The 22,724-nt window shown below is 39.6% G+C and overlaps 2 protein-coding genes across 6 annotated transcripts in view; both read right to left on the bottom strand.

The window, feature by feature from the left end:
• mtbp (MDM2 binding protein) overlaps window positions 1-8,480 on the bottom strand; it is a 45,969-nt gene extending 37,489 nt beyond the window's left edge. Inside the window, exons 1-7 of one of the 3 annotated variants that reach the window (XM_080307775.1) lie at window positions 8,293-8,480; window positions 7,886-7,966; window positions 7,081-7,154; window positions 6,569-6,711; window positions 6,388-6,446; window positions 5,456-5,600; window positions 2,026-2,140 (exon numbers count right to left, since the gene is read on the bottom strand). In XM_080307775.1, the coding sequence (XP_080163901.1) occupies window positions 2,026-2,140; window positions 5,456-5,600; window positions 6,388-6,446; window positions 6,569-6,711; window positions 7,081-7,154; window positions 7,886-7,966; window positions 8,293-8,359 (684 nt within the window). In that variant the 5' untranslated portion in view covers window positions 8,360-8,480. The remainder of the gene's footprint in view (window positions 1-2,025; window positions 2,141-5,455; window positions 5,601-6,387; window positions 6,447-6,568; window positions 6,712-7,080; window positions 7,155-7,885; window positions 7,967-8,292) is intronic. The other 2 variants (XM_026184846.2, XM_026184845.2) reach the window with 2 other exon arrangements.
• Window positions 8,481-8,801: 321 nt separating this feature from the next.
• On the bottom strand, window positions 8,802-22,064 carry zfat (zinc finger and AT hook domain containing). 3 transcript variants are annotated; one of them, XM_026183980.2, is made up of 24 exons: window positions 21,884-22,064; window positions 21,057-21,215; window positions 20,690-20,851; window positions 20,380-20,508; window positions 20,045-20,158; window positions 19,839-19,961; window positions 19,665-19,744; window positions 18,870-18,952; window positions 18,622-18,696; window positions 17,354-17,502; window positions 17,150-17,241; window positions 16,834-16,982; window positions 15,175-16,087; window positions 14,579-14,705; window positions 14,212-14,444; window positions 13,995-14,076; window positions 12,628-12,747; window positions 11,547-11,720; window positions 11,320-11,408; window positions 10,707-10,845; window positions 10,357-10,463; window positions 9,481-9,568; window positions 9,263-9,360; window positions 8,802-9,183 (listed from the first exon to the last, which is right to left on the bottom strand). In XM_026183980.2, exons 1-24 carry the CDS (start codon window positions 21,900-21,902, stop codon window positions 8,983-8,985), a joined length of 3,705 nt encoding a protein of 1,234 aa, XP_026039765.2. In that variant the 5' UTR covers window positions 21,903-22,064; the 3' UTR covers window positions 8,802-8,982. The 3 variants fall into 3 exon arrangements, with proteins under 3 accessions (XP_026039765.2, XP_026039766.2, XP_026039767.2); XM_026183981.2 differs by having other exon boundaries at window positions 8,802-9,177; XM_026183982.2 differs by having other exon boundaries at window positions 19,665-19,720; window positions 21,884-22,046.
• Window positions 22,065-22,724: the final 660 nt, after the last annotated feature.

Here is a 22,724-nt window from a genome sequence, read left to right as displayed (position 1 = left end):
AACTACTGCACCTGCCAGAGTTTTCACTTAAAGACAAAAAAAAACAAGTGTGCCTGAAGTAATCTCCAGAGTAGGAACAGAAAAAAAAAATGCTGTCACATCACCTCAGCCTGGTTACTTTGACGCCAAAACAGTTACTTTGTAGGAAAGCAGGAAATGCATGGAAACAAGCAAATATAAGGACACCTAAACACCACATCCACATGACTGTGAAACCCTCGTTTCAGAATTAGCATCAATGCGATGCTACAATAACCTTCACTCTTTAAAATGCTATTCATGAGATTATTGGCCCAAACTGGAGGAACCTGTTCTATTTCACAAAAGCACTGCAGAGTTGTTCAAATTGATGTTGAAGTTCTTCCCCATCGAATCTCAGTCTGCTTTCTTTCTAATGGCCAGCTAGTCGCTTCTTTATACACTTTATATCACTCAATTTATGCCCTCCATAAACACTTTGCTGATGTGTTTATGGTCTCAGCTGCTACTTTCAAGTCTTTCTGAAACAACATGATGTTCAGTTAAATGACAGGTGCAGTTAAAAAGTCAAAAGGATCATAAAGTAAGGTGTGCATTATGGTGGGCCTACCTCGTGAGTAGCAAGTGGCTACTGTATGAGCATGACAAGGAGAAGGGAAAACTGTCAAGAATATGACAGCCAAAAGAAATTTGACAAACTGCACCATAAAGCTATAATTTATGTTTATTGATTCATTATTTCCAGCAATCTTCTTTAACACTTGGCTTCAATAAGCTTCATGCCCCAGTAAAATAAAAAAAAAATAAAAAAAATAAACTTGATAGGAGGGGGGTTTAATGGGTCAAAGTGGGCCAAGCTGGGCTGAACTGATACCAGCTAGTTCAGCTCTGCCAGGTCAATGCCAGTAGGACGGTGCCTTTTCCCATGACCCTTTAATGACCTCCAGTAATTTTCCAGATTCATTCAGCATGATGTGAGGCAGAGATGTTTTGCATTTGTGCAGAGCAGGGATAGTGGATGTATTGGACAAAGGATGCTGGAGATGGAGCTGTCCAGCAGAAAGAAAAGACGAAGCCCTCAGTGGAGGTTCATGGATGTTGTGAAGGAGGACATGCAGAGGTTTGATGTGACAGAGGAGGATGTGTTCGTAATAAAAAGCCCAGGACAAGCAAGCTGGAAAGTTCAAAAGGACACGGCTTTTTCTCTGGCCCACAACAGTATTTGTCCAGAAATTGCAAACACAGACACACAAAGTCTCACATACACAGTGGTTAAAACAAAAGATGTTCATTCCCTCAACAGCCTGTACCTACCAAACAGCTTTTTTCCCTTCATTGCTCCTTTGAAACCACCAATTACACCCACATTGCTAGGTTTGGAACAATTACATCCAAGCAAGTGTATACAGACACAAGACTTCACAGTCCTCTCTTTGGTAAGCAAAACAGCATCCACAGACACACTTTCCTAGAGGTCTCCGCTTTCCTGTAACTGACAAACAGCTGAGGTTTACAGCATCCACAGAATCTTTATTAAAATCCTCCGTCTCAATAGTAAGTTGGCCCTTTTGGCCCACCACAGTTATAAAGACCTGCTATGCAGCTGCTGCAGTAAAAATTACAAAGTTTTTTGTTTTTTTTTCTTTGGGGAGTTTTTAACCAAAAACTTGTATTACTGGGGAGTTTATGGAATATGTGATGTAAATTAAAGTTAAAATTTTTGCTCATATCCATTTCCGTCTCAAACTTTGACCACCAAGCGAGAATTGTGACCAATTTTTTTGGAGCTGTGTTTTGTTAAATAGCTTCAGCAGTTTCACTTTTCCAAATTCTGACTGTGGTGAGGCAGTGTCCTGCAATTTCAAGAAGTTGATAATAACAGCAATTTGATATTTATTCAGTGATTGAATAGATCTCCGACTCTGTTTCTTCAGTTCTTTTGTTTAAAATATTCAGCTCATTCACACAACTGTCCTGTGCACATCTGAGTACATCACTAGTCTGAAAATGTGCACCATCTCCAGAAGTTACCCCAGCAACCCTTACCTTCTTCTCTCTGATAAGCAGGCTTCCCCTCCATATTTCTTTGGAGTCAATACAGCTGTCCAAGTCAGCCAGCTTGACCAAAGCGGCGCTGATGGAGGACGCCATTTTCTGCCATCTGAATGAAGAAAACAAGAATCGCTTGATGAGCCCGAGTAACTTTTATTCTCTGTTAGACAGCAATATTCAAGCCCATGTGTCAGGTTTTCTTATTGCCTACAACAGTTCTGCAAATGTTAATCGTACATTCACGTTATACCAATAAGCCTGTCACATTTAAGATGTCTAGTTCTTATCAGGTAGGTGGTGTTTTGATGCCTGATGTTGTGGGGTGAAAAAGGTCATTCTGGCATCTCCTGAGATTATCTGTCTTCATGTTGCCAAAGTTAATTTGTTGTTTTTATCATTACGAGTGCTTCTGCAGAAATGTTCATCCATGTGTATCCATCCATTACTTCAAGTCAGCACCTTCTCTTATTTATCCATCTAACTCCCCCTAGTGGTGAGCTAGGAGGATTTCATTAATAATGGGTTTGTGTACATTCCCAGTCATCCAAGTCATGGTTGTCTAAAGAGCTTAAAAATGAAGGGAAAAAATGGACTTCTTTAAGTCACTGGAAACCCTCTCATGCATACTCATCGACTCCCATCACCCACTGAAACACAAACTTGGGTTGAACAGGACCCTACACCACACCCTACCAACGTTCCCTCTAAGGCACAGATGGAAAGAGAAGGAAGACACACGTAAATAAAGCTCTTAAAACATGTGGTTGTCCCAACTGGGCCTTCATCAAATTACCAAAGATACACAGGAAAGAAGATCAGACATCAACTAGGGAGAAAGGCGATGACTGATGGAACAACATTGTCATCCCTTATGTACCAAGTTTATTAGAGGAAACAGGAGAATGTTCTCCAACCCCAGCATCTCAGTGCACTTCAGTCCCAGCCACACTTAGACAAAACCTGGTTCATCCCAAGGAAAAAACTCAGACACTGAGTGTCTGAGTGCACGCTGTGCTGTGCAATGAGGAGCACTCAGACCTCTACATTAGAAAACCAAAACAGCCACTCCACAAACACATGGCACAACACAGGAGAGTCACCTCGACGGTACAGCTGCAGCTAAAAGATGAATGTCACTCTTTGAATGATGCCAATGTTCACATACTGGACCGGGAAGACCAATGGTTTTGGAGGAGTGAAAGAGGCCATCAGCTGTCTGCCACCTACAATCCACTCACACCTCACTTTAGGTGACCTCAACAAGTCACATGATAAGATGGGCCATGTACTCACACTGATTTCACCTTTAACCCCAAGTAATGATAATGACCTACACCTTTTGTCACACCTTGGCTCGTGGAATGACACACATAATCAACAGTGGTCCCAACGACCTCCTTCTAAGGGGAAAGCCCATACTAGGGATTAAGGCTACGTCCACACTAATGTGTTTTTGTTTGAAAACGCATCGTTTTCTCTCCGTTTTGGCCTCCCGTCCACACTGAGACGGCGAATTTCTTCCCCGAAGGAAAACGCTCTCAAAAACAAATACATTTGAAGATGGTGCTTTCGCGTTGCAGTGTGGACAGCGAAAACGGAGACTTTCGAAAACGATGACACATTTTAGTCAGTCATGTGACAAATTAAACTAAGATAGTGGAGGGCATTATACAGCAGTTGTTTTGTTTGCTCTCAATTTTGACAGCCCTATTAAAGATTAATATCAGTTTGTACATGCTTTCTTCAAATTCTTTAATTCTCACTTGCTTTTGCAACTTTGTACTTTTGTGTTACTCGCAGCAACAACTCCACCTCATTGTTAGTCCATTTAAAAAACTCGGTGCTTTTCCTCGACATTTTGCCGACACGTTTCAACGAGCCGGAAAGTAAATAAACGGCAGACAGAAATTGGGCAGGCCGAATCATCTTGCGTTTCACGCATGCGCAGTACTGAAACGTAAGCGTTTTCGGCCGTTTCAATGTGGACCCACAACTCTGTGAAAACGACTGAAAACGCTAGTGTGGACACGGAGCGTTTTCAGACAAAAACGCCGTTTTCAAATCTATCCAGTCTAGTGTGGCTGTAGCCTAAATCCCTGGGACTCTCCACCTTTTGTTTTTAGAACTGAAGAAGCCTCTTGGATGAGAGGTGAAACTTTTCTTTTTTTCAAGCTCTTAAGTTCACAAATAGCACTATTTGAAAAGTTTCCTACAGTAAAAACAAGGCTCCTTTCAAAGTTACAAAATAAAATCTAAGAATTAAAGGACATTCCAAAAAAGCCCATTTTTCATAGGTTGCATTGCTGTTAAAGAGTTTAAGTGAAGGCCTATTTGGCATTCTTCAGTAAGAGGGAATGTGCAGGGCTGGGTATCGTCACTGATTTCTAGAATCGATTCGATTCCGATTCACAAGGTCCCGAAAGGATTCGATTCAATTCGATTTGTATCTGGGAAATTTTGCCTCAGACAGTCAGAAATATTATAATTCAGATCAGTACATTTACATATTTTTGTATCTATAAAAAGGAAGCTGACACTCGCAAGACTTTATCAAAGGTGTGAGCATCACAGAAGATGCCTTTGTGTGTAGGAGCTGAAGATAAAACACAGAAAAACATGAAGGTGATTTTCCTGGCCTGGGATTTTATAAAAATATTCTGCAGTAGATCAAAAACGAAAGAAAACCATTAATCAACATATGAACATTGCCTCTGAAGTTACAGCGGTTTGATTAGAGACACGGCTAAGCGTTTTGCATTTTGCATAATTTTAAAAAGTTTAAATTTGTTCAGAAGTCTATTGAACAGCAGAAATTAGGTTTTCTTTTCAGAAGTAAAAGAAAAAAAAAAACAAAAAAAAAACAACAACAGCGGCCGACAGCGCCGTAAACAACGGTAGACTTGTGACAGAGAGAGAGAGAGAGAGAGAGAGAGAGAGAGACAGAGAGAGAGAGAGAGAGAGAGAGAGAGAGAGAGAGAGAGAGAGAGCTGTGCATGAAGTGTGATTTTATCGTGTTGGAAGCAAAACAGCAAAAGTCAGAGGGAATCCATGACCATGTTTATGTGAAGCGTAGTTTGGATCTTCTTTTGCTGCTGGTTCGGTCAATATTGTTTGGAGAGAGATCAAACTAACAGCTTTAGAAAAGGGCGTAAACACAAAGCGCGGACCTGCCGAAACATCAGAATCAGCGAGCTGTTGGCTTTCAGCCCCGACCGGGTGAGAAAGACGACATCTCACTGATTCTGATCCGTCAGCGGCTCCGCGCTTTATGTTTACATTTATGTGCAGAATCCGTGTACCTGCTCTCATTCATTGTTTTAGCTGTTTGGTGGTTGTTGAAATTTTGTGAGGTTTAATCGATAAATCGATTATCAAAACCCACCCCTAATAGAGTGTAATGCATGGGTATTTTTCATCTTCTCACCCAGGTGTGTGCTGTGTGATGACACTGATCTTTGCAGCATGCCAGGAGGACATGTGTTTGACGGCTCCCAGCAGAGGCAGGAGGTCTTTAACAGGAGGGGACTGCTCAGCAGAGCCCAGCACCAGAACATCCAGCAAGGCTTTACCTGATTGAAAAACATAGGAAACAAAAGGACACAGTGTTTCCTTCTTTTATTTATTAATTTTTTCTTTCCATCCATCCATCTCTTGGTAGGACGTATCAAGGCAAGTCGTGAGCCTTTAAAAAGTAGGCAGAATCGCTTGTTATCAAAACCAAATTACAAGAATTGTAGTGACTCTGGCTCCTCGGGGTAACTAAAGTTAGAGGGTAACTGTTTCTGAACTCCTGCGGAGACTGTGTGCCAAAAAACCTTCTCTTAAAAAAACAAAACAAAAAAGAAAACACTTCACGAGGGAGATTTGCAAAGAAGTCAGAGCATTGGTGAACACAGATTTATGCAGTACAGCAGGCAACCTTTTCCACAAGGTTGCAGCAGGCAGATTTTCAGAATCTAACTGCTTAAAATTCGACAGCACTCTTTTAAGAAGAAGTTTTAATTCCTTGATTTGGCTAAGACACAATCGCCCCATGAGAAATTATTTTGTGTAGCAAACTTCTTGTTCTTTTTTCCCATCAGTAAAACAAGCCAATCTTCGTTTTTTTTCTTAATGCAGAATGGAAGAAACTGAAGTGGCGAACTGCGCCCTAAAGGTAATCATCGAAGTCACCTGAGAAGTGCTGTGTGGAAGCATTGTGGATTAAAAATCCTCAAACTAGATTTTTTTTTTTTTAGTAAAAGCCTTATAAGATCCAAGTTAACAGCTTCAAAACTGCGAGCAAATTATATAAAAATTATAAGGCGGAAGATATATAAGTATAGAAAGTAACCAATGTTAACTGGATAACAGTACCTGGAGGTGGAAGCTTGTCTGACAGCACATGCAGTCCCTCTGCAGCCTCCTCCATCAGCCTGTTAAAAGTTGAGAACAGATGAGCTGACATGTCACTGTCACGCAGATTCTTGAATGGATAGATGGAGCAAATCCCTGTTACGGACAATAACTGCAGACATTATCATTATTATCATCTCACTCTGTCAGTGTCAGCTCATCAGCCTTTTGGTCCGGTGCCTCCTGGTTCTTCAGAGAACCCAAACAAGCTTCCAAAGAAGTGGGTTTCTCCTCCTCACCGTCACATCTGTGAAGGCTCAACTCTTCCCATTTAGAGGTGCAAAACTGCCAAACAAGAGACAATTACTAAACTAAATCCAGAATTCTTTATTCACAACTTAACAGTTTGAAAGGTAAAATTCTGCATTGTTTCCTTGTCAAATGTGTGTCAATGTGGTTAAGTATGAAGCATAAAGTGCTTTTGCAGTTTTAATAAAGGCATTCTGTACCAATTCCTAACTTGCCATTGCAAAGATGAATAAAACTGTTGTAAAGCTGATATTGTATTTAATAAGTAAGAAGTAAGAAAGGAAATGACACAATAGCTACGTTGGTGCAGACTTTGACAACTTGTGACAATTTAAAGCATCACACATAAAAAAGCTGTATATACAGGCACCATATCTATGCTCTTGAATCTTCCAAGTGTCTCACCTGTGCACCTCCGTGACAAGCCTGAACAGCAACGTACCACCTCCGAGCTGACGGGCTGCCACTGAGAGAACAAGCTGGGAAAACATGCAGTGAGAAAGATGTAAGGAAGGGAAATAACTTGGTCTGTCTTAACACTGATACAACACTAAAGTATATACAGCTGTAAAACACTAAGTACAACGCACGATTCAATAACTTGTAGAACCACTTTTAATAGCAATAACTTCATCTTTTCTCACATGGTTGTTGAGAAATTTTGTACCACTCTTATTTACAATGTTGCTTCAGTTCACTGATTTTTCATGCACAGCTCTCTTAAGTTTTTGCCACAGGATTTCTGCCAGGCTGAGGTCTGAACTTTGATTGGGCCACTGCAACATCTTGATTCTTTTCTTTTTCAACCATTCTGAGGAAGCAGATTTGATGCTGTGCCTGGGATCATTGTCCTGTTGCATTAGCCAATTTGAGCCAAACTTCAGCTGTCAGATAGATGGATTCACATTTGACTCTAGAATACTTTGCTATACAGAAGCTCTGACAATGCAACAGTGTCTTACAAAAACTGTTTGCTTTGTATATGTTTTATTTTGCAAACTACTACTTCTTATCTTATTTTTGCCTCATGTATTCGTAAATAGGTTTAAACGGTGTTCCTTTATGACTGATTTGATGACCAATTTAGCATCTGGCCAAGAAATGACCACTGAAAATTGAACATTTACAGTGATGCTGATTAGTGATTAATGTGCAGTATCTAGAACCAATAGATAGAGCAACTATCTAAGTTATCTATCTGTTACTGTACCTGGAAACACAGAAACCTTCTCTGACTCCTGAGTGGAGATGTCCACGAGTCTGCCATATATCTGCTTTAGTGGCTCCAAACCTGCGATCAGTGAAAACTGAGCTGTCAGGATTCATTACAAGCAGATTTCTGATTTATTTAAGACTGAAAAGAACAACAAGTAGCAAATTTGTTAAAAGCTGCTAGCATAGTTCACTCTTCAAATTCTTTGACCGGATAACCATCGTGATTACAAACAAAATGTGAAACACAAACGTATACGAACAAAGGTTAACAAAGTCAGGACGATATTAAGAGCTCAGCCAGACGAAGTTTACAGTTACAAAGCTAACACGGGCTAAGTCTGCACACTTTTAAGGTACTGGCAGAGGAAGTATTACATGTTTCCAAGTTAAATGAAAACTTACATTTAAAACCATCCGGCGACTCGTCATCAGTTCGGCAAAAAGATATAACTAAAACATACCGGTCCATCTCCAGTAAATATTAGTAAATATTAGTAAATATAGGATTGCTGTTTGTTTATTGGGCTCTTTCGGTTAATAGAAAAACACTCGCGTCAAATTTCCCACCAGTTCATCTTCTTCTGCGCAAACTAACATGCACTGTTAGCACTCAAAAGGCTCTTCACCGCCATCTATTGGACTGAGACGGAACTACATCATTTGTATTAGAGCCGTTCTAGGTAAATTAATAATATTTAATGCGGTTCAGCGACAAATAAATGTGCGAATAAATTACACATGAATCAGTTTGCATGGTACTATTTTCATTTTAGAATGGTATCTGTGGTTTTAACTTCCACCTTCTTCTTACCTGGTGTTTACTGGGAAGTCTGCTTTGTGGTATTTCTAATACAGTATATTGCACCATGTTATGAGCCTGTCATTAAATTTGATGAAATGAAGCAAGCACATTCAAGGGAAGAGATTTTATTAAAATATACTTTGTTAGTACAAAATATACCACATTATCACAGGCGTATTGCACTTAATTTCATTACTGTCTGAAAAATATATGTAACTAAGTGTTGAAAATGTTGCTAAATCCATATTTTACTGTTTATTGGTACATTATGGTAAAATGGTAGCAAAACACTAGTTGATTTCTACAGTGTGTTCCTGTACGTAGACAATATAGTGGTGTGTGTCGTCTCCCTGAGTAAGGACTGTCAGTGCCTCCAGGCTGTGTCCCTCCTCTAACACCATCACCTGGTCACCATTTAGGGCCCCCTCTGTGTTTACCACCATCAGCTGGTTGCTGCAGTTACCGACTTCCTGCTCGTCGGCCACCTGCAACTTCAGAGACAGCTCAACATAAACTTTTTGCCATTTTGTAAAATCTCACCTCCTTACATGGTGATGTTTTGTCGCTCACCTGCTGTACAACAGCTACAGTGCCTGGAGCCATGGCGACCATGGAGGTGACAGCATCCTGAGTCTCTGAACTGAGCTCAGTGATCTGCTGGATGTTAACTGAACAGAAAAGGCACTAAATGAATTCAGTGTTATATAGGACATAGGTAAACGCACATTATAAGCACATAAAACAGCTTCAGTTATCCTGAAGCTGTTGATGCTTCTTGAAGGTTTTACCGTTGTCCTGCAGGGTTGCTAATGCTGCCTCTGACAGGTGCTGTTCATCCTCCACAGACACATACTGCGCCTCTACTTCCTCTCCCACCTACGTATTCATACACAAGGAAGAGATTATATTAAGTTAGTTTCTAGTTACTACAAATAAACCCAATGGTAACATTCTACAGCTATGGGATACTAAGGTGCTAACATGGTATGGATGACATGGTGTGGATACAATGTTTACCTTCTTTACTTAGCCAAACAGGACAGCGGTAAATAAGTGATAAAATTTCATTCTATGTTTGGATGCATGCTCAATCATTCATGTATAGAAATCCTGTTCATCTGGATGTGGGAGAAATGTTTTCTCATTCATTTAAGTAATCTCTTCAGTGTCAGATCAAGTTACGTAGTAGATTTCCTGCTGAAGCATAAATTGGGTGAAAGTAGCAGCTCTTAGCCAGAGGCTGTTTGTTTTCCCCAATGTATAATTCACAGCAATCCTCCAGGTACTTCACTACCTGCACTACATTACTCTCTTTGTGCCGGGGGACCCAATCCTTGGGGTAGACCAGTTCTTTGGCGTAGTATGTTTTTGGGTTTGAAAGCCACAGAGACGTGATTTTTAGAGAAAATGATCTGTTCCAATATTCCTGATACCAAAACAATAACCAAAGAGTCTTACTAATGGAGCAGTTAGTCTTCTCTTCTGGATCAAGCAGATGGCACAACACAGAAGAGCTACAGTAGCTCGCCGGGCCCCGTTTCTCTACAGTAAACTCTACATCCGGATAAACAGAATACCCTTTCTAGGCTACCAGTCCACACACTTCAGCGTTCACACCCAGCTAGCTTTATTTTATTATCATTGTATCTTGTGTATTTGTTTACCTCCCAAGGGCCTTCTACCACTTTCAGACTGTGTTTGCTCTTCAGGTGACGGTTCAGCTCCCACTTTGTGCCATAAACAAATTCACATTCGGGACACTTCATACCTCCTAAACATAAGCACACACAAAGAGCTATATTACACTTTGTTTGAAACCCTACATACTCTAAGTCAGACAACAATTACAGCTACGACAGAGGTCAGACAATGTAGTAACCAGAGCTTGCCAAGAGAAAACAAATGTCAACGCTGTATTCAAATGTTTTACAAATGTCTAGCTGCAGTGAAATTATATATTAATTAATAATAATCAAGGTGCCTGGACATAGTGGAGGGAGAGCAGAGTTAGGACCTTGCTGTTTCAGGGCGTCAGGGTTTGGCAATCCGGGTCCGGCATTCTCGTATCTCTGATCCGGGTGCTTCACATTGTAGTGCCGCTTCAGAGCGCCAGCAATGTTGCAGGAGTAGTGACAGTGAGCACAACGAAACGGCTACAGAGACAAACACATGTTAGTGCTGCTGTTTAATTCTAGTTTTCTCTTGTTGGGTAAAATTTTGCAGCATATCTAAAGCAAGTTTTTTTTAAATACAGAATGCTGATGGGTCATTTCATTTGAAATCAACCAACTTTTAGAACATTTTCTGCTCGACCGTTTGAGATTTGCATGAAAGTTTTGTGGTTCAAGGAGTTTGGTGTAAGGATTACGGCTGCTACACTATTTTCAGTCATCTGTATTTCTTTATTCTACTCTTTTTTTATTAGTATATATTTTCTTCTTTGATATTTGATAAATGATGCTAAAATCTCACAGTAATCATTATAGGTGTTGAAACTTTGTATCATAAAAGGCCCGTGTTGATTTGAGATGGAATCACGGACCCTGATGGTTTGTCGCTCTATTTATATTCTGTTAAAAGATAAATAATAATAAAACTGAGGATGGTAAGGTTAGATGTAATCTGACCTTAAATTTAGCGTGCTGCTCCATGTGTCTGAGTAAGGAAGGTTTAGAGACCGAGGTGAAGTCGCACTCTGAACATTGAAACCGCTTCCCTGGACAGACGCAAAGTAAACACTGTGACATTTATCATCACTGGTCATTAAGAGCATTTGTGACATACGCAAAGTTATCATTAATTTTAAATTATAATATTAAAGAAATACATAATGTAATTTTAACAAAGTGCATACCTTCATCTGTGTGGCTCAGTCTGTGGCTTTTCAGCGTGACTTTAGATTTGAACTTTTTCCCACACAGATCACAGAGGTGACGTCTCTCCGTATTATGTCGGTTCATGTGAGTCTTCAGGTTGCTTTTACTGCGACCTGCATAGTCACACACGTTGCAGACGTATGGCTTCAAACCTACCCACACAGACAACAACATACAAACACACACTTAACAAGCTGCCAGCAGAAAAGATTATTAAGCAATTAAATTAAATTATTAAGCAAAAAATAAATAGACATTTTGAACATGGAAATCTTCGTTTCCAAATGCAATCAAATTATATTTAAGCCATAAACAGCAAATCTCAGCAGGAAAATGTTTTTACTCCTGAACTTTTAAGAGATACGCGACTAAAGTGGATATTTTATGGATACTTGGTGCCAATTGTATTTACGAGTGACTGTTGAAAAGGTGCAGCCATCGGTGATCTGGATTAGAGTCAGCCAAGTATTAGAATAGAAAGAAAAAGAAAATAAAGCCAGATAAACTTTTTTGAAAATTGTTGTTTTATAAACTGACGAGGTGAAAAAACTTATCAAATCAAGCGAGTACAGCAATTTTCTTCCTCAAGACAAAATGTTGTACTCTACAGCAGATATGAACAGGCTGTATATATTAAGCAGCTTCAGCCGAGCAGGGACATATTCTTCAGTCTTAAAGTAATTTTAGCAATCTCATTCACCTTTAAAAAAAACATCTGCAGAACAAAAAGTCCTGCTGCAGAGACCAGTGCAAAAGAAAAATAGCCATTAAAGTGTTTCTTTTGCCAGCATCACACATGGACAATTTTGCTTGTTTTTGTTTTCATCATTTTAAGAGTAACTTGACTAATGGGCCAATTTCCCTCAACAACATCTGCATGTGTATTTGCAGTCTGCTTCATTCTTCTGGACGACGGCCAGGAGGAAGAGGGACAGATGGTAACTCAGCTTTCAAAAATAATGATACAGTAAAACTCTGTGCAGAGATGCTCGCCCACATGTGCTGAGGACTTGTGCTGTGTGCGTGTCGCCAGCTTTAAAGAGCAGAGTGTTATCAGACCTTGATGGGCCCAGATGTGCTGCTGAAAGTCACTGCTGTTCTTTAGGAAGTAGGAGTCACAGTAAGGGCACTTCTCTGCACGCTGCACCATCAGTCCTTTACCTTGTATAGGAAGAGTGTCTGTCCAAAACATCCATGCAAACAAAGAAACATGCAGTAAATGTACAAGATGGCAAATTTCTAATGGGCATCAAAATATTGTGAAAGTTAGCAACAGAAACTAGCTTTGCTATTTATTTATTTTAGCCTTGTGCGACAGCTTTGGCTGAAAGCAACTGCAACACTTTGATCATTTAAAGGTCCGGGGTGTAAAATCTAACCAGTAGATGTCAGCAGATTGCAGTCAATTGTTGCTGTTAAGCAGCATCAGGGAAAGTTTCTTGGAAGTGGATCTAACATTGTTGGACTCGGACACTTAGTGAAAAAGTTCTTGTTCAGTATAATCAAACTATTTATCAGAGGGAAAGTGTGATTTTTAAGAGACTCGAGCCTAACATTAGCTGGCATAACTTAGTTTATGACGCATAGCTTAGCTGTTGTTGTTGTTGTTTAGTTGGCTCGTTTTGAAAGCTCTCTGGAGACGGGGCGGCCACATGTTTAATCTGCTGATAACAATTAATATCTGGAATAAATAAGCGTGTTTAGGGATATTTTGTGTGTTAGAGCTCTGAATTGAGTTTGTAAAATGTGGCTTAACGTGCGGAAGGGGAGGATGAGGTTTTTATCCAGATCCCAGTTGAGTTGTTTTACTTTTTGGTGAAGGGGACGGGTTCTCGGATGATTAAACAGAAGCATCATCCTACATATCCTGAGTCTGATGGTGGAGGCACTACTTAAAATTTGCCACCATGGGACAGAAATGCCTACGAGCTCTTCTCCTCCATCTTTGCCGTACTACGTATGTGGACAGTCTGTGGACAGTCTGTGGACAGTCTCTAGCCAGACACATAAAACTCAAGTAGGTGGAACATCGCCAGTCCATCTCAGCCACTTCAAGATGGTGGGCCAACATGGCAGCTTCCACAAATCAGTTCCGCGTGTATTTTTAATAGATTAAAACTAAGTTTATGAAATCACATCAGTTTGCTGGAAGACCATTCTACACTGTGTATTTATGAAAGCAACATTATTTTTATATAAAATTACCTGACTGACTGTGCTCACAATACGTGCCCAATAAAAAGTTATAATAATAATATAATATATATAATTATATAATAATATAATTTGGATTTAGTGAGGCAGGAGCAAAAGGTAATACTGGCAGTTTTAAAAAGACAGATCTGAATCTGCTTTAAAATAAAAACAAACAAGAATGAGTTATATAGTTTTTTGTAGTGACACAGCAATGCTTGTGTGTTCTTTACCAGGGTGTGATGTTTTAATGTGGTGCTTTAGTCTGTGCTCTGGATAATTACGATGGCAGACAGGACACGTCTCACTCCTCCCCTGTAATTGAAGAGAAGACACAAGGAAAGGCTGAAGGAGCAATCATTTTTAGTTGTTTAAGCCTCAGTGTATAAATTCAACAGCACCACATATTAAGAACGTATCACTAGGAACTGGTCTGCTCAGGCTAGTTACCTGCTCTTTGTGTGTTCTCATATGTGCTTGAAGTTTGTATTTGTCAGGCGTGCTGTATTTGCAGTCAGGATTCGAACAAGTCAGCAGCAAGCCACTGTGCTTCTGGATCTGGTGTCGCTTTAAAGAGCTTTTGGTGATGGAAGAGTAGCTGCACTTTGAGCAGTAATGCAGGTGCTCCTTGGTGTGTGTGCGCACATGGCTGTTATAGTGGACTCTGTACCAGAACAGTTTACCTGTGCGGCACAAAACTGTGATTAGGAGCTGCACACAGTATTTAACAGTAAATTACAGTTAAGTGAATATTAAAAAAAGCAGGACAAAGCAAATCCAATCTACTCAAAGAGTTTTGTTTTTTTATTTGTCTTACCGCAGTATTGACATTCTAGTTCTCCATAAATTTTCCTAAGCCGCTGGAAAGTCTCCATATTGAGCTGAGTCTTCTGAAGGGATGAAAACACCTGCTCGAATGCACTGTGATGGGAACCCTCTGAAACCTACCAGCAGAAATGGACAAATGCAACCTCAGTATAAGACTGGATAAAAATGCTTGTCTTCTTACCATGAGTGATTTATCGGAGATGATTTATCGTGAGAACTAAACACACTATAAAATAGTTATTGCTCAGCACTCATGCAGAGGACGCTACTTCAAACTGAATCTCTGCATTGGCAAATTAAGCAGGACTATCTACATATTTAAAGTCATACAAATAGGAAGAAGGATACGACCAGATTAAGGAATCTAATCCCAGTAAAACTACACTTGTTTTCACCATTTAAAAAAATAAATAAATACAAAATGTGTTTTTTTCTCTTGGTAATATTGGTTTGTGATCTTAAAGAATAATACAGCTAATGTGGAGGTGCTTCCTCGTTTGTGTAAATATAAAACATAAACGAGGTAACATCTAAAGAAGAAATATTTTCATTAGGAATTAAATCATATTATAATTTTGCATTTACCTCCTCTGATTGTGCAGCCTGGCTGTTGTCTGGACCTGCAGACAAATGTGTGCATGCGCTGGCATCAGACGGGGTTATAGTTCCTGATGATGATGATGAAGATGATGTGCGTGTGTTCTCAGCAGGTGCGTGTCCATTTTTTTGAGTCCCAGCCTCTAAGTGTGGACTTTGAATGTTCTCTTGTGATAACAAGGTGTGCGAGTCCTCTTTGAGTCTTTCAGCTGCAGAGCTGCATGAGTCTGGCGTGTTAATGTGTGACATCTTCTCTGCTGCTGCTTCTTCTTGTCCGTCTTTAAAGGTTGGCTGTGCTTCTCTCTCTTCTATTCCTACTTCCTTTCCCATCTCTCCATCTATCAGCGGCACTGCCTCTAAACTTTCAGCGGGATTTTTATTAGCCTGTTCTTCTTCATTCTCTTGCTCTCTCTCTTCTCTCAGCTGTTCTCTTTCCACATCTTCCCATTCCTTCCCCCCTGTGCCATGTTGTCCGTCCTCTTCTTGTATTCTGTCTTCTTCTCTCTCCTGTGGTATCCGGCACTCCTGTGTGTCCATGCTCGCCTCACTCCCCAGCATGTCTCCTCCAGGCTGAGCCAAATAGTAGCTGCTGTTGATGGAGTCAGTGAAGGTCTGCTCTTGATCTAGTCCTGGGTGACACTCTGTCAAGTGACTCTTCAGCCTCTGTGAGCTGACAAACTTCTCGTTACACACGGAGCACACGTACAGGAAGAGGTGCTTCCTGACATGAGCAGAGAGGGCAACCATCTTGGTCACGGCATGGTCACAGAGCAGGCAAGCGTAGGGACGCTTAGGCCCATGGACTAACATGTGGCGCTCTCGCTCTAGGTGGTTTTTGAAGCGTCGGTTACATATGTGACAGTGGTAAAGGAGCTGTCTGAGGCCCTGGCGAGTTTTTAACCTGGATTATATAGACAAACGGAACAGATTACAAAGGCAGGGTCACAGGAAACAGTCAGAGATATCAGCAAAGATCAGAGTTTCCAAATCTGACAGTGACAAAATTAAGTAATTTTCCCCCTTTTCACCCAAATTTTAAAAAAAAAATGCATGTGTTGTGACTCGCAAAGATCATTTGCAATTAATTACAAGCCAAATTAGTAAAAAAAAAACAAAACAAAAAAAAAAAAAACAACACTATATTGCCCACAGTATTCCTTCACCCATCCAAATCATTGAATTCAGCTGTGCCAATCACTTCCATGGCAACAGGCGTATAAAATCAAGCTTTTACAAAGAAAGATCTATGAAGATCACGTTTGATGTGAAAGCACTTGAATGGAGTCCTGACATCAACCTGATAGAACACCCTTGGGATGAATTAGAGTGGAGACTGCGAGCCAGGCCTTCTGGTCAAAAATTCCCATAAACACTCCTAAACCTTGTGGAAAACATTCAGAGAAGAGTTGAAGCTGTTATACCAGCAAAGGGTGGGCCGACATCATGTTAAACTCTGTGGATTAAGAACGGGATGTCCCTCTAGCAAATACGTTTGCAATATAGTGTATCTACAATGAGCTACATTAACGTATTGTTGCATCAGGAACTCTTCCCTCTGTCTTTGGCTATAAACCCCATTCAACACTTCACGTACCACCTCCCTGGAGGAGCACCTCACAGTTTGAAAACCTCTTCAGCAGGACAAACCTCAGTTGTTGGTAGCTCTGGTAAACAGTGGGATCTTTTAGATTATGTCGTTTCTCCATGTGTTTCAGCAGGTTCTTGACATCAGAGTACTTTTTCTCACAGAAGCCGCAGTGCTGCTTCACCTTCATATGAACACGCTCTATATGGACCTGCATCCACAGAGACACAAATTACAAACCATGCAGCTTCACACTGAAAATATATTCAGTATATCTAACACGGTCAAAAGAGAACTTTAATATCTTGAAGCCTGTGTGTTAATGCTAATAATACTCAGCATGTAACAATATGACTACTGAGAGCAGTATGCCAGCACCTTGAGGTGTCCTGGGCTGAGGCAGGTGAAAGGACAGTGCTGACAGCTGAACTTCTCTCCAGTGTGCTTCCTCAGGTGAACATTCAGGTTTGCTTTAAAGGACAAATCTAGTAAGTAGTGCAACTCTTCCTTTTCCAGTTAATGCTACAACTTCAACTTTGTATTCATTTACGCAGCCATCCTGAAATCTATAGACTAATTTACCTTTGATGGCCGATGCGTAGTCACAGTGCAGACACTGAAACGGTTTTTCTTGGGTGTGTGTCCTCAGGTGAGCAACCAGTGAGTGTCTGAACTTAAAGATTTTGTTACAGAACTCACAGGCAAAAATTTTCAGGTGGCTCTGAGGCAAACTGTAAGACAGCAGGTGACAATATTACATTTCTCATAGCTGATCAGTTTCACTCCTGTTGATATCATGGTGAAACAGGGTGGACCTAACCTCTGTCATATTACATAAGAAGAAGCTTTTAGCTACACTGTAGCCCCAAATCTAAAAACTGTGTAAAATAAAATCCACATACAGTCGTGTCTATGCTGCCGTGTGAAAAATTAAGTGCACCCCATGAGCCAGCATTTTGTAGTTAGCATTAGCTGCAATAACTTGAAGTAATTTTTGAAGTAGGTTTTCTGTAGGACTTTAACAGTCTCTCACATCACTGTAAAGGAATTCTGCCCTCCTTTTCTTTACAGCGTTACTTTAGTTTATTGAGGTTTTGCGGGCATTCATTTATGCCCAGTGCTTTTAAGATCCGGTCAAAGCATTTTAGTCGGGCTGATGATGTCTGGACTTTGACTGGGCCATTACAACACCTTGATTCTTTTTTTTCAGCCATTCTGTTATAGATTTGCTGTTGTGCTTGGGATCATTAATCTGTTGCACATTTTAGCTTTTGGGCAGATGGCCTCTACAATACTCTGGTATACAGAGGAGTCCACTCAATGACTGCAAAGTCATGCAGCTGTAAAGAAGCTCTAATCATCATAGTGCCACCACCATGCTATGAGCTGTGTGTGTGTTGATAATATGTTGCATCTGGTTTTGTCTGTCCTAAGGACTTTATTACAAAAGATGTAACCTAATCCATGCTTCCATTTTTTTAAGTTCTTTCATGAACTTTAATATTATACATGCTAACTGAGGCCTGCAAGGTATTATATGTAGTGGTCTAATACTAGGATAATTTAGTGGGACGCCCACTCCTGCTTAGATTAATAACTGTCTTGTATACTTGTAAATAATCTTTCTCTCTGTAGAATGATGGACAAATTGTTTGGAATTGGCCTTAAAACTATTCTCAGCTGCTCTGGAACAGTCAAGTGAATTTGATTAGCAGCACCTGGATGCTACTTACTTTCTTAATTTCTGTAAAGGCAGTAAGGGTGCGCTTATTTTTTCACATGATGCACATATGAAGAAACAACATTTGAGTGAAAATACAACTACAAATATTAAAATATTCAAAAAGTACTTGGAAGCATCTTGTTTGATAGAACATTCCTGGAAGCCCCTGCTGTTTGTCGTTGTTGTTGTGGTAGGATTAGAACTAGGAATAGAAAACAAAACAAAACATTGACAGGTCACACAGCGACAACCAGAAACTTAAAAATCTTGTAAAAGATTGTTAATGTTCACAAACCAACTATTTCACCTAAAATCAATTACACTGACTTCTAATTACTTACAAGAAATCTTCTGGTTTAATAATTTATTAATTACCTTGGCTCCTGGTCTGTTTGAGGGTTATCTGTGATGGCTTCACTTGCAACATCATGTGACTCATTCTGGACGACTGCAGAGTGCTGAATGTCCAGAAAGATCAATATAATAATGTCACAAAATACTTTTGGACAACAAACACGGTATCTTTTTTAGGACAGAATCACGAGTTCAAATTCAGCTGAACTACTAAAACTTTCTTCACTGCAACAAAAACACTGTTAACAGGTTATAGAGATGTCAGCAGAAAGTAAGTATAATGTAAACACTGTGCACAATCCTGTGTTTCTAAAGGACAGAATTGAATTTTACTTCTGTGTAATTTCGAGTTTTATGAGCAACATAAAATCAAAACACCACGTGGCTAACATGGTTACAAAAGGAAGAGGTCTCAAACCATGTGTAAATTAAACTGTGTAACTTTGTTAGAAGACTTTGTTGTACATAAAAAAAACATATTTTAACCCTTTAAAGCCAAATGTAATGTATTTAATACATAAGTTTTTAGGACTCCTAGAAACATAATCAGTGTAATAGTTTTACCCCCAGATAAACAAAATAAATTGCACGTTACATTTTTTAGGAATAAATTACAAAAATAGCTGGATGTGGCAAACATGATACAAATTAAAATTAATATATGCAAATTACTATATTTTATTTTTTTATTTGTCAGAAGGTTCGATAAACACTCCATTTAAGAAACTGATTTGGGCAATTCCATGGTTCAGGCTTTAAGGGGTTAAAATCTGTGTGAACTGACTCTTTGCTGTTCCACAGCATTTCAGCACTTACCTGAGGTTGAGATTGAGGTTTGATAGAACCAGATTCTGCTTCTGCTGAACCTTCCTCTACAGGAACCATTTTAAAAACACCTTTTGAATTAAAAGTGAAGTATTATAGTTATTCATAAAACTGCATTTTTAGCCAGAAAGTAAAAGCAGGCTTAAATACCGCTTTAATGCCAACCTGGAAGTGTTTCATATTCTGTCAGAACAACACTGATAACAGATTTTTTGTTTCCTGTTGCTTGGCCTCCTTCCTTGGAGATGCAACTGTGGTTGGTTTTTAAGGATCTAGAGTTTCCCCCTTCTATAAACAGAGAACAAAAGATAGATCAGATCATTATTCTTCCAATAATGATTAATTTTAAGAAACCATATTCATGATCTTACTGCTTTCTCGATCAAGTCCTGATTGTGTCTGGTTGTGTTTATTCTGGTTTGGATCAACTCCTCCGGGATCCACATTTTCCATTCCCTCACCTTCTGCTGTACCAGAGATGCTCCCTGAAAATTATTGTGTGTATTAAATTGATAAACTTCAAATGTTAGGTACAGTAACTAGATCTACTTTAACATCTTCAGTGTGTGTGTGTGAAAAGATTTAACAGTCTTCAAGCAACATTTCTAGCATGCTCTCCAACTAACTGTTCTTTGAAATCATCTGCGGCAGGCATTGACTTTCCTGCTGATAAATTATTTCACATTTGTGCCCTTTGATTCCTCACCATTTTCCTCCTCATCTGCATCTTCATCCTCTTCTCTTAGGCAGATGTGTTTAAGGATTTGACGCCTGTTGCTGAATGAGCGATGGCAGTGTCTACATTCCAGGCCTGATATCCCATCATTTTTTTGTGCTAAAAAAACATTATTACAAAAACATATGTACCACAGATTAGTAACAGCAAAGCTACATTACTAATCAGGAATACAAAACAAGAACCAGCTATCCAACTAATATAATCAGTTAGCAGTCTGCAGACCAGTACTACCAGGTAACAAAAGATTGATTTACACTGTATAAGGCAACAATACCACCTTCTGCTGAACTAAATTGTTGAATTTCCTCCTTTTTTCTCTTTTCTTCTCTGGAGTTATTCTCTGGAGAATGGCTGGAAATGGCCGTGCCCTCTGTCAAATCTGTGCGTATCTTCTTCGTAGAGCCCTTTGGTCTTCCTCGTTTTCGCTTCACCAGGGTCTCTGTGGGCCAATAATCCAACAGAACAGTTAAAAAAAGGCAGCACTGTTTTTTTTTTTTTTCATTTCTTGCAACACATCCACCTAAGAGAACAGCATCAACAAAGACATTATTCTGCAATCATTGTCTGTGTAGCCAAAACATTTACAGACCTGAGTAAGGTCTTTTTTTGTGATAGTAATAGTGGTGATGTGGTGGTGCTCTGACCTGCCAGCTTCTCCACAGGATCTGCCACAAGAGGCTGCAGCGCAATAATGATGTCATCTAGAGGCTCCTGCTGAGGGTGCAGCTGGGAGCAATGTGCAAGTAGCTGGGAGCGACTTGGAGAAAAGACGTTGCACAGGCGACACATAAACACAGAACCAGCTGGGGACACAGAGAGAAAAGGTGGCATATCCAGAGCCTTTTGTTAAATAAGTTGATCTCGTCGTGGTTTTTTTTTTCTTGTACCGTAGAGGTTTATGCGTTAATCAACTAATATTTGTAGCACAGAGAAGATACATTTTGCGGCAATATGAGAAACTGTGGGGTGGATATTGGCTAATTTTACCGTGTTATATACTGCATGTATGTAATCTGCTGGAAAATGTAAAAAGATTAATAACAAACAAGTAATCGGTTTTCTCTCAACTCCCAATCCACCTCAAATGAAACATATTATTACAGGAACAATAGCTTAAAAGCCACTCCCAAACTAACCAGATCGTCTAACCAGACATTGTTAACTTCTATGATAATTATTGCTATAGTAAAGTACACGTGTATAATTTGTCATTTAATGCTGATTTAAGTGTGGGAACTACATTGACCGTGGAGTCAGGTGACACTGTGTGTTAACGTAACAGGTTACGGTTTGTAGCTTATTTGTACTTTTCTTTCTGTATAGTGTCCATAGTTTGAGCATAATATTAAAAAACGCCAAATGAAACGGTGCCCTTTTTTTTAACCATGCACGTCTGTTTATTTTGATTTGGCCCGAGTTAACATGAAGACCCGAAAAACATATTCGAGTTGAAGCTAGCCAAATTTCTTACCTGCTTTTTGTCCATCCATTTCCCTCTGCGACCAACGAGCGAAGTAATACTAATTTATATACAGGCCAGAACCTATATGAGAATAAATTTATTCACTAAATCGTGATTTAGAGTCTATTTTTTACTGAATAAAGACACACATTTCTGTCGAATCTGCGGCACAAATCCTTCAGGCCAGCGGAAGTTTGCTGGAGCTGCAGCACTGTAACAGACATCGCCCTCTGTGGCAGGAGGACCGCACTGCAGCGCAAAGCAGCGCGTTTAGGCGATAGAAGCGACCAAAAAGCACCCCTGGCTGTTCGCTTGCACATTCGGGCCTCGAAAAGACTAGAGATAAAAAAAAAAAAACCGAACGTGTTACAGATTCTGTGCTATTTATCATATACTTATACAAATATAGTCAGAAATGTGTCATTGTACAAAAACAGTAAATATACTTAGGTTTCCTTATTTCTTCATTTTCTTCTTTTAAAATATTTGTCAAAGAAAAAAACGTGTTTCACAACATATCCCTAGTAAGCCATCATGTTGTTTACAGGTATGGATATTATATAAAGAGACACTGAACATAATAATATGTAAGAATAGAAGAAGCTCTAAGTGAGAGTTAAGTCAATCATAAAGAGCTCATAGCAATTAAAGGTGGTTGTTTTTACTATTTAGGACTCATTAACGCACTCATAGTCAAAGTAGATCAAAAGTGCAGACTAATTAATAATTTCAGGAATTTAAGGAATATTTGACAAAAATGTTTCTGGTGTTTTGAATTTGTCTGCAATATATTTCGTTTATTAGCAACAGCTAAATTGCCAGGAAGAGCGAATCTTTGAATTATTACATG

This window comes from Astatotilapia calliptera, chromosome 11, assembly GCF_964374335.1.
Source record: "Astatotilapia calliptera chromosome 11, fAstCal68.1, whole genome shotgun sequence".
NCBI classification, from domain to species: domain Eukaryota; kingdom Metazoa; phylum Chordata; class Actinopteri; order Cichliformes; family Cichlidae; genus Astatotilapia; species Astatotilapia calliptera.
The sequence above is the reverse complement of the archived record's forward strand: the minus strand, read 5'-3'. Positions and strand labels throughout refer to the sequence as shown.

What these genes read in the sequence shown, in the direction of transcription:
- zfat (XM_026183980.2), bottom strand. An exon ending in AGGACTTGATCGAGAAAGCA is followed by an intron (nt 19,962 to 20,044) that starts GTAAGATCATGA and finishes CTCTGTTTATAG; the next exon opens with AAGGGGGAAACTCTAGATCC. An exon ending in AACCTCAATCTCAACCTCAG is followed by an intron (nt 18,953 to 19,664) that starts GTAAGTGCTGAA and finishes CTGGACATTCAG; the next exon opens with CACTCTGCAGTCGTCCAGAA.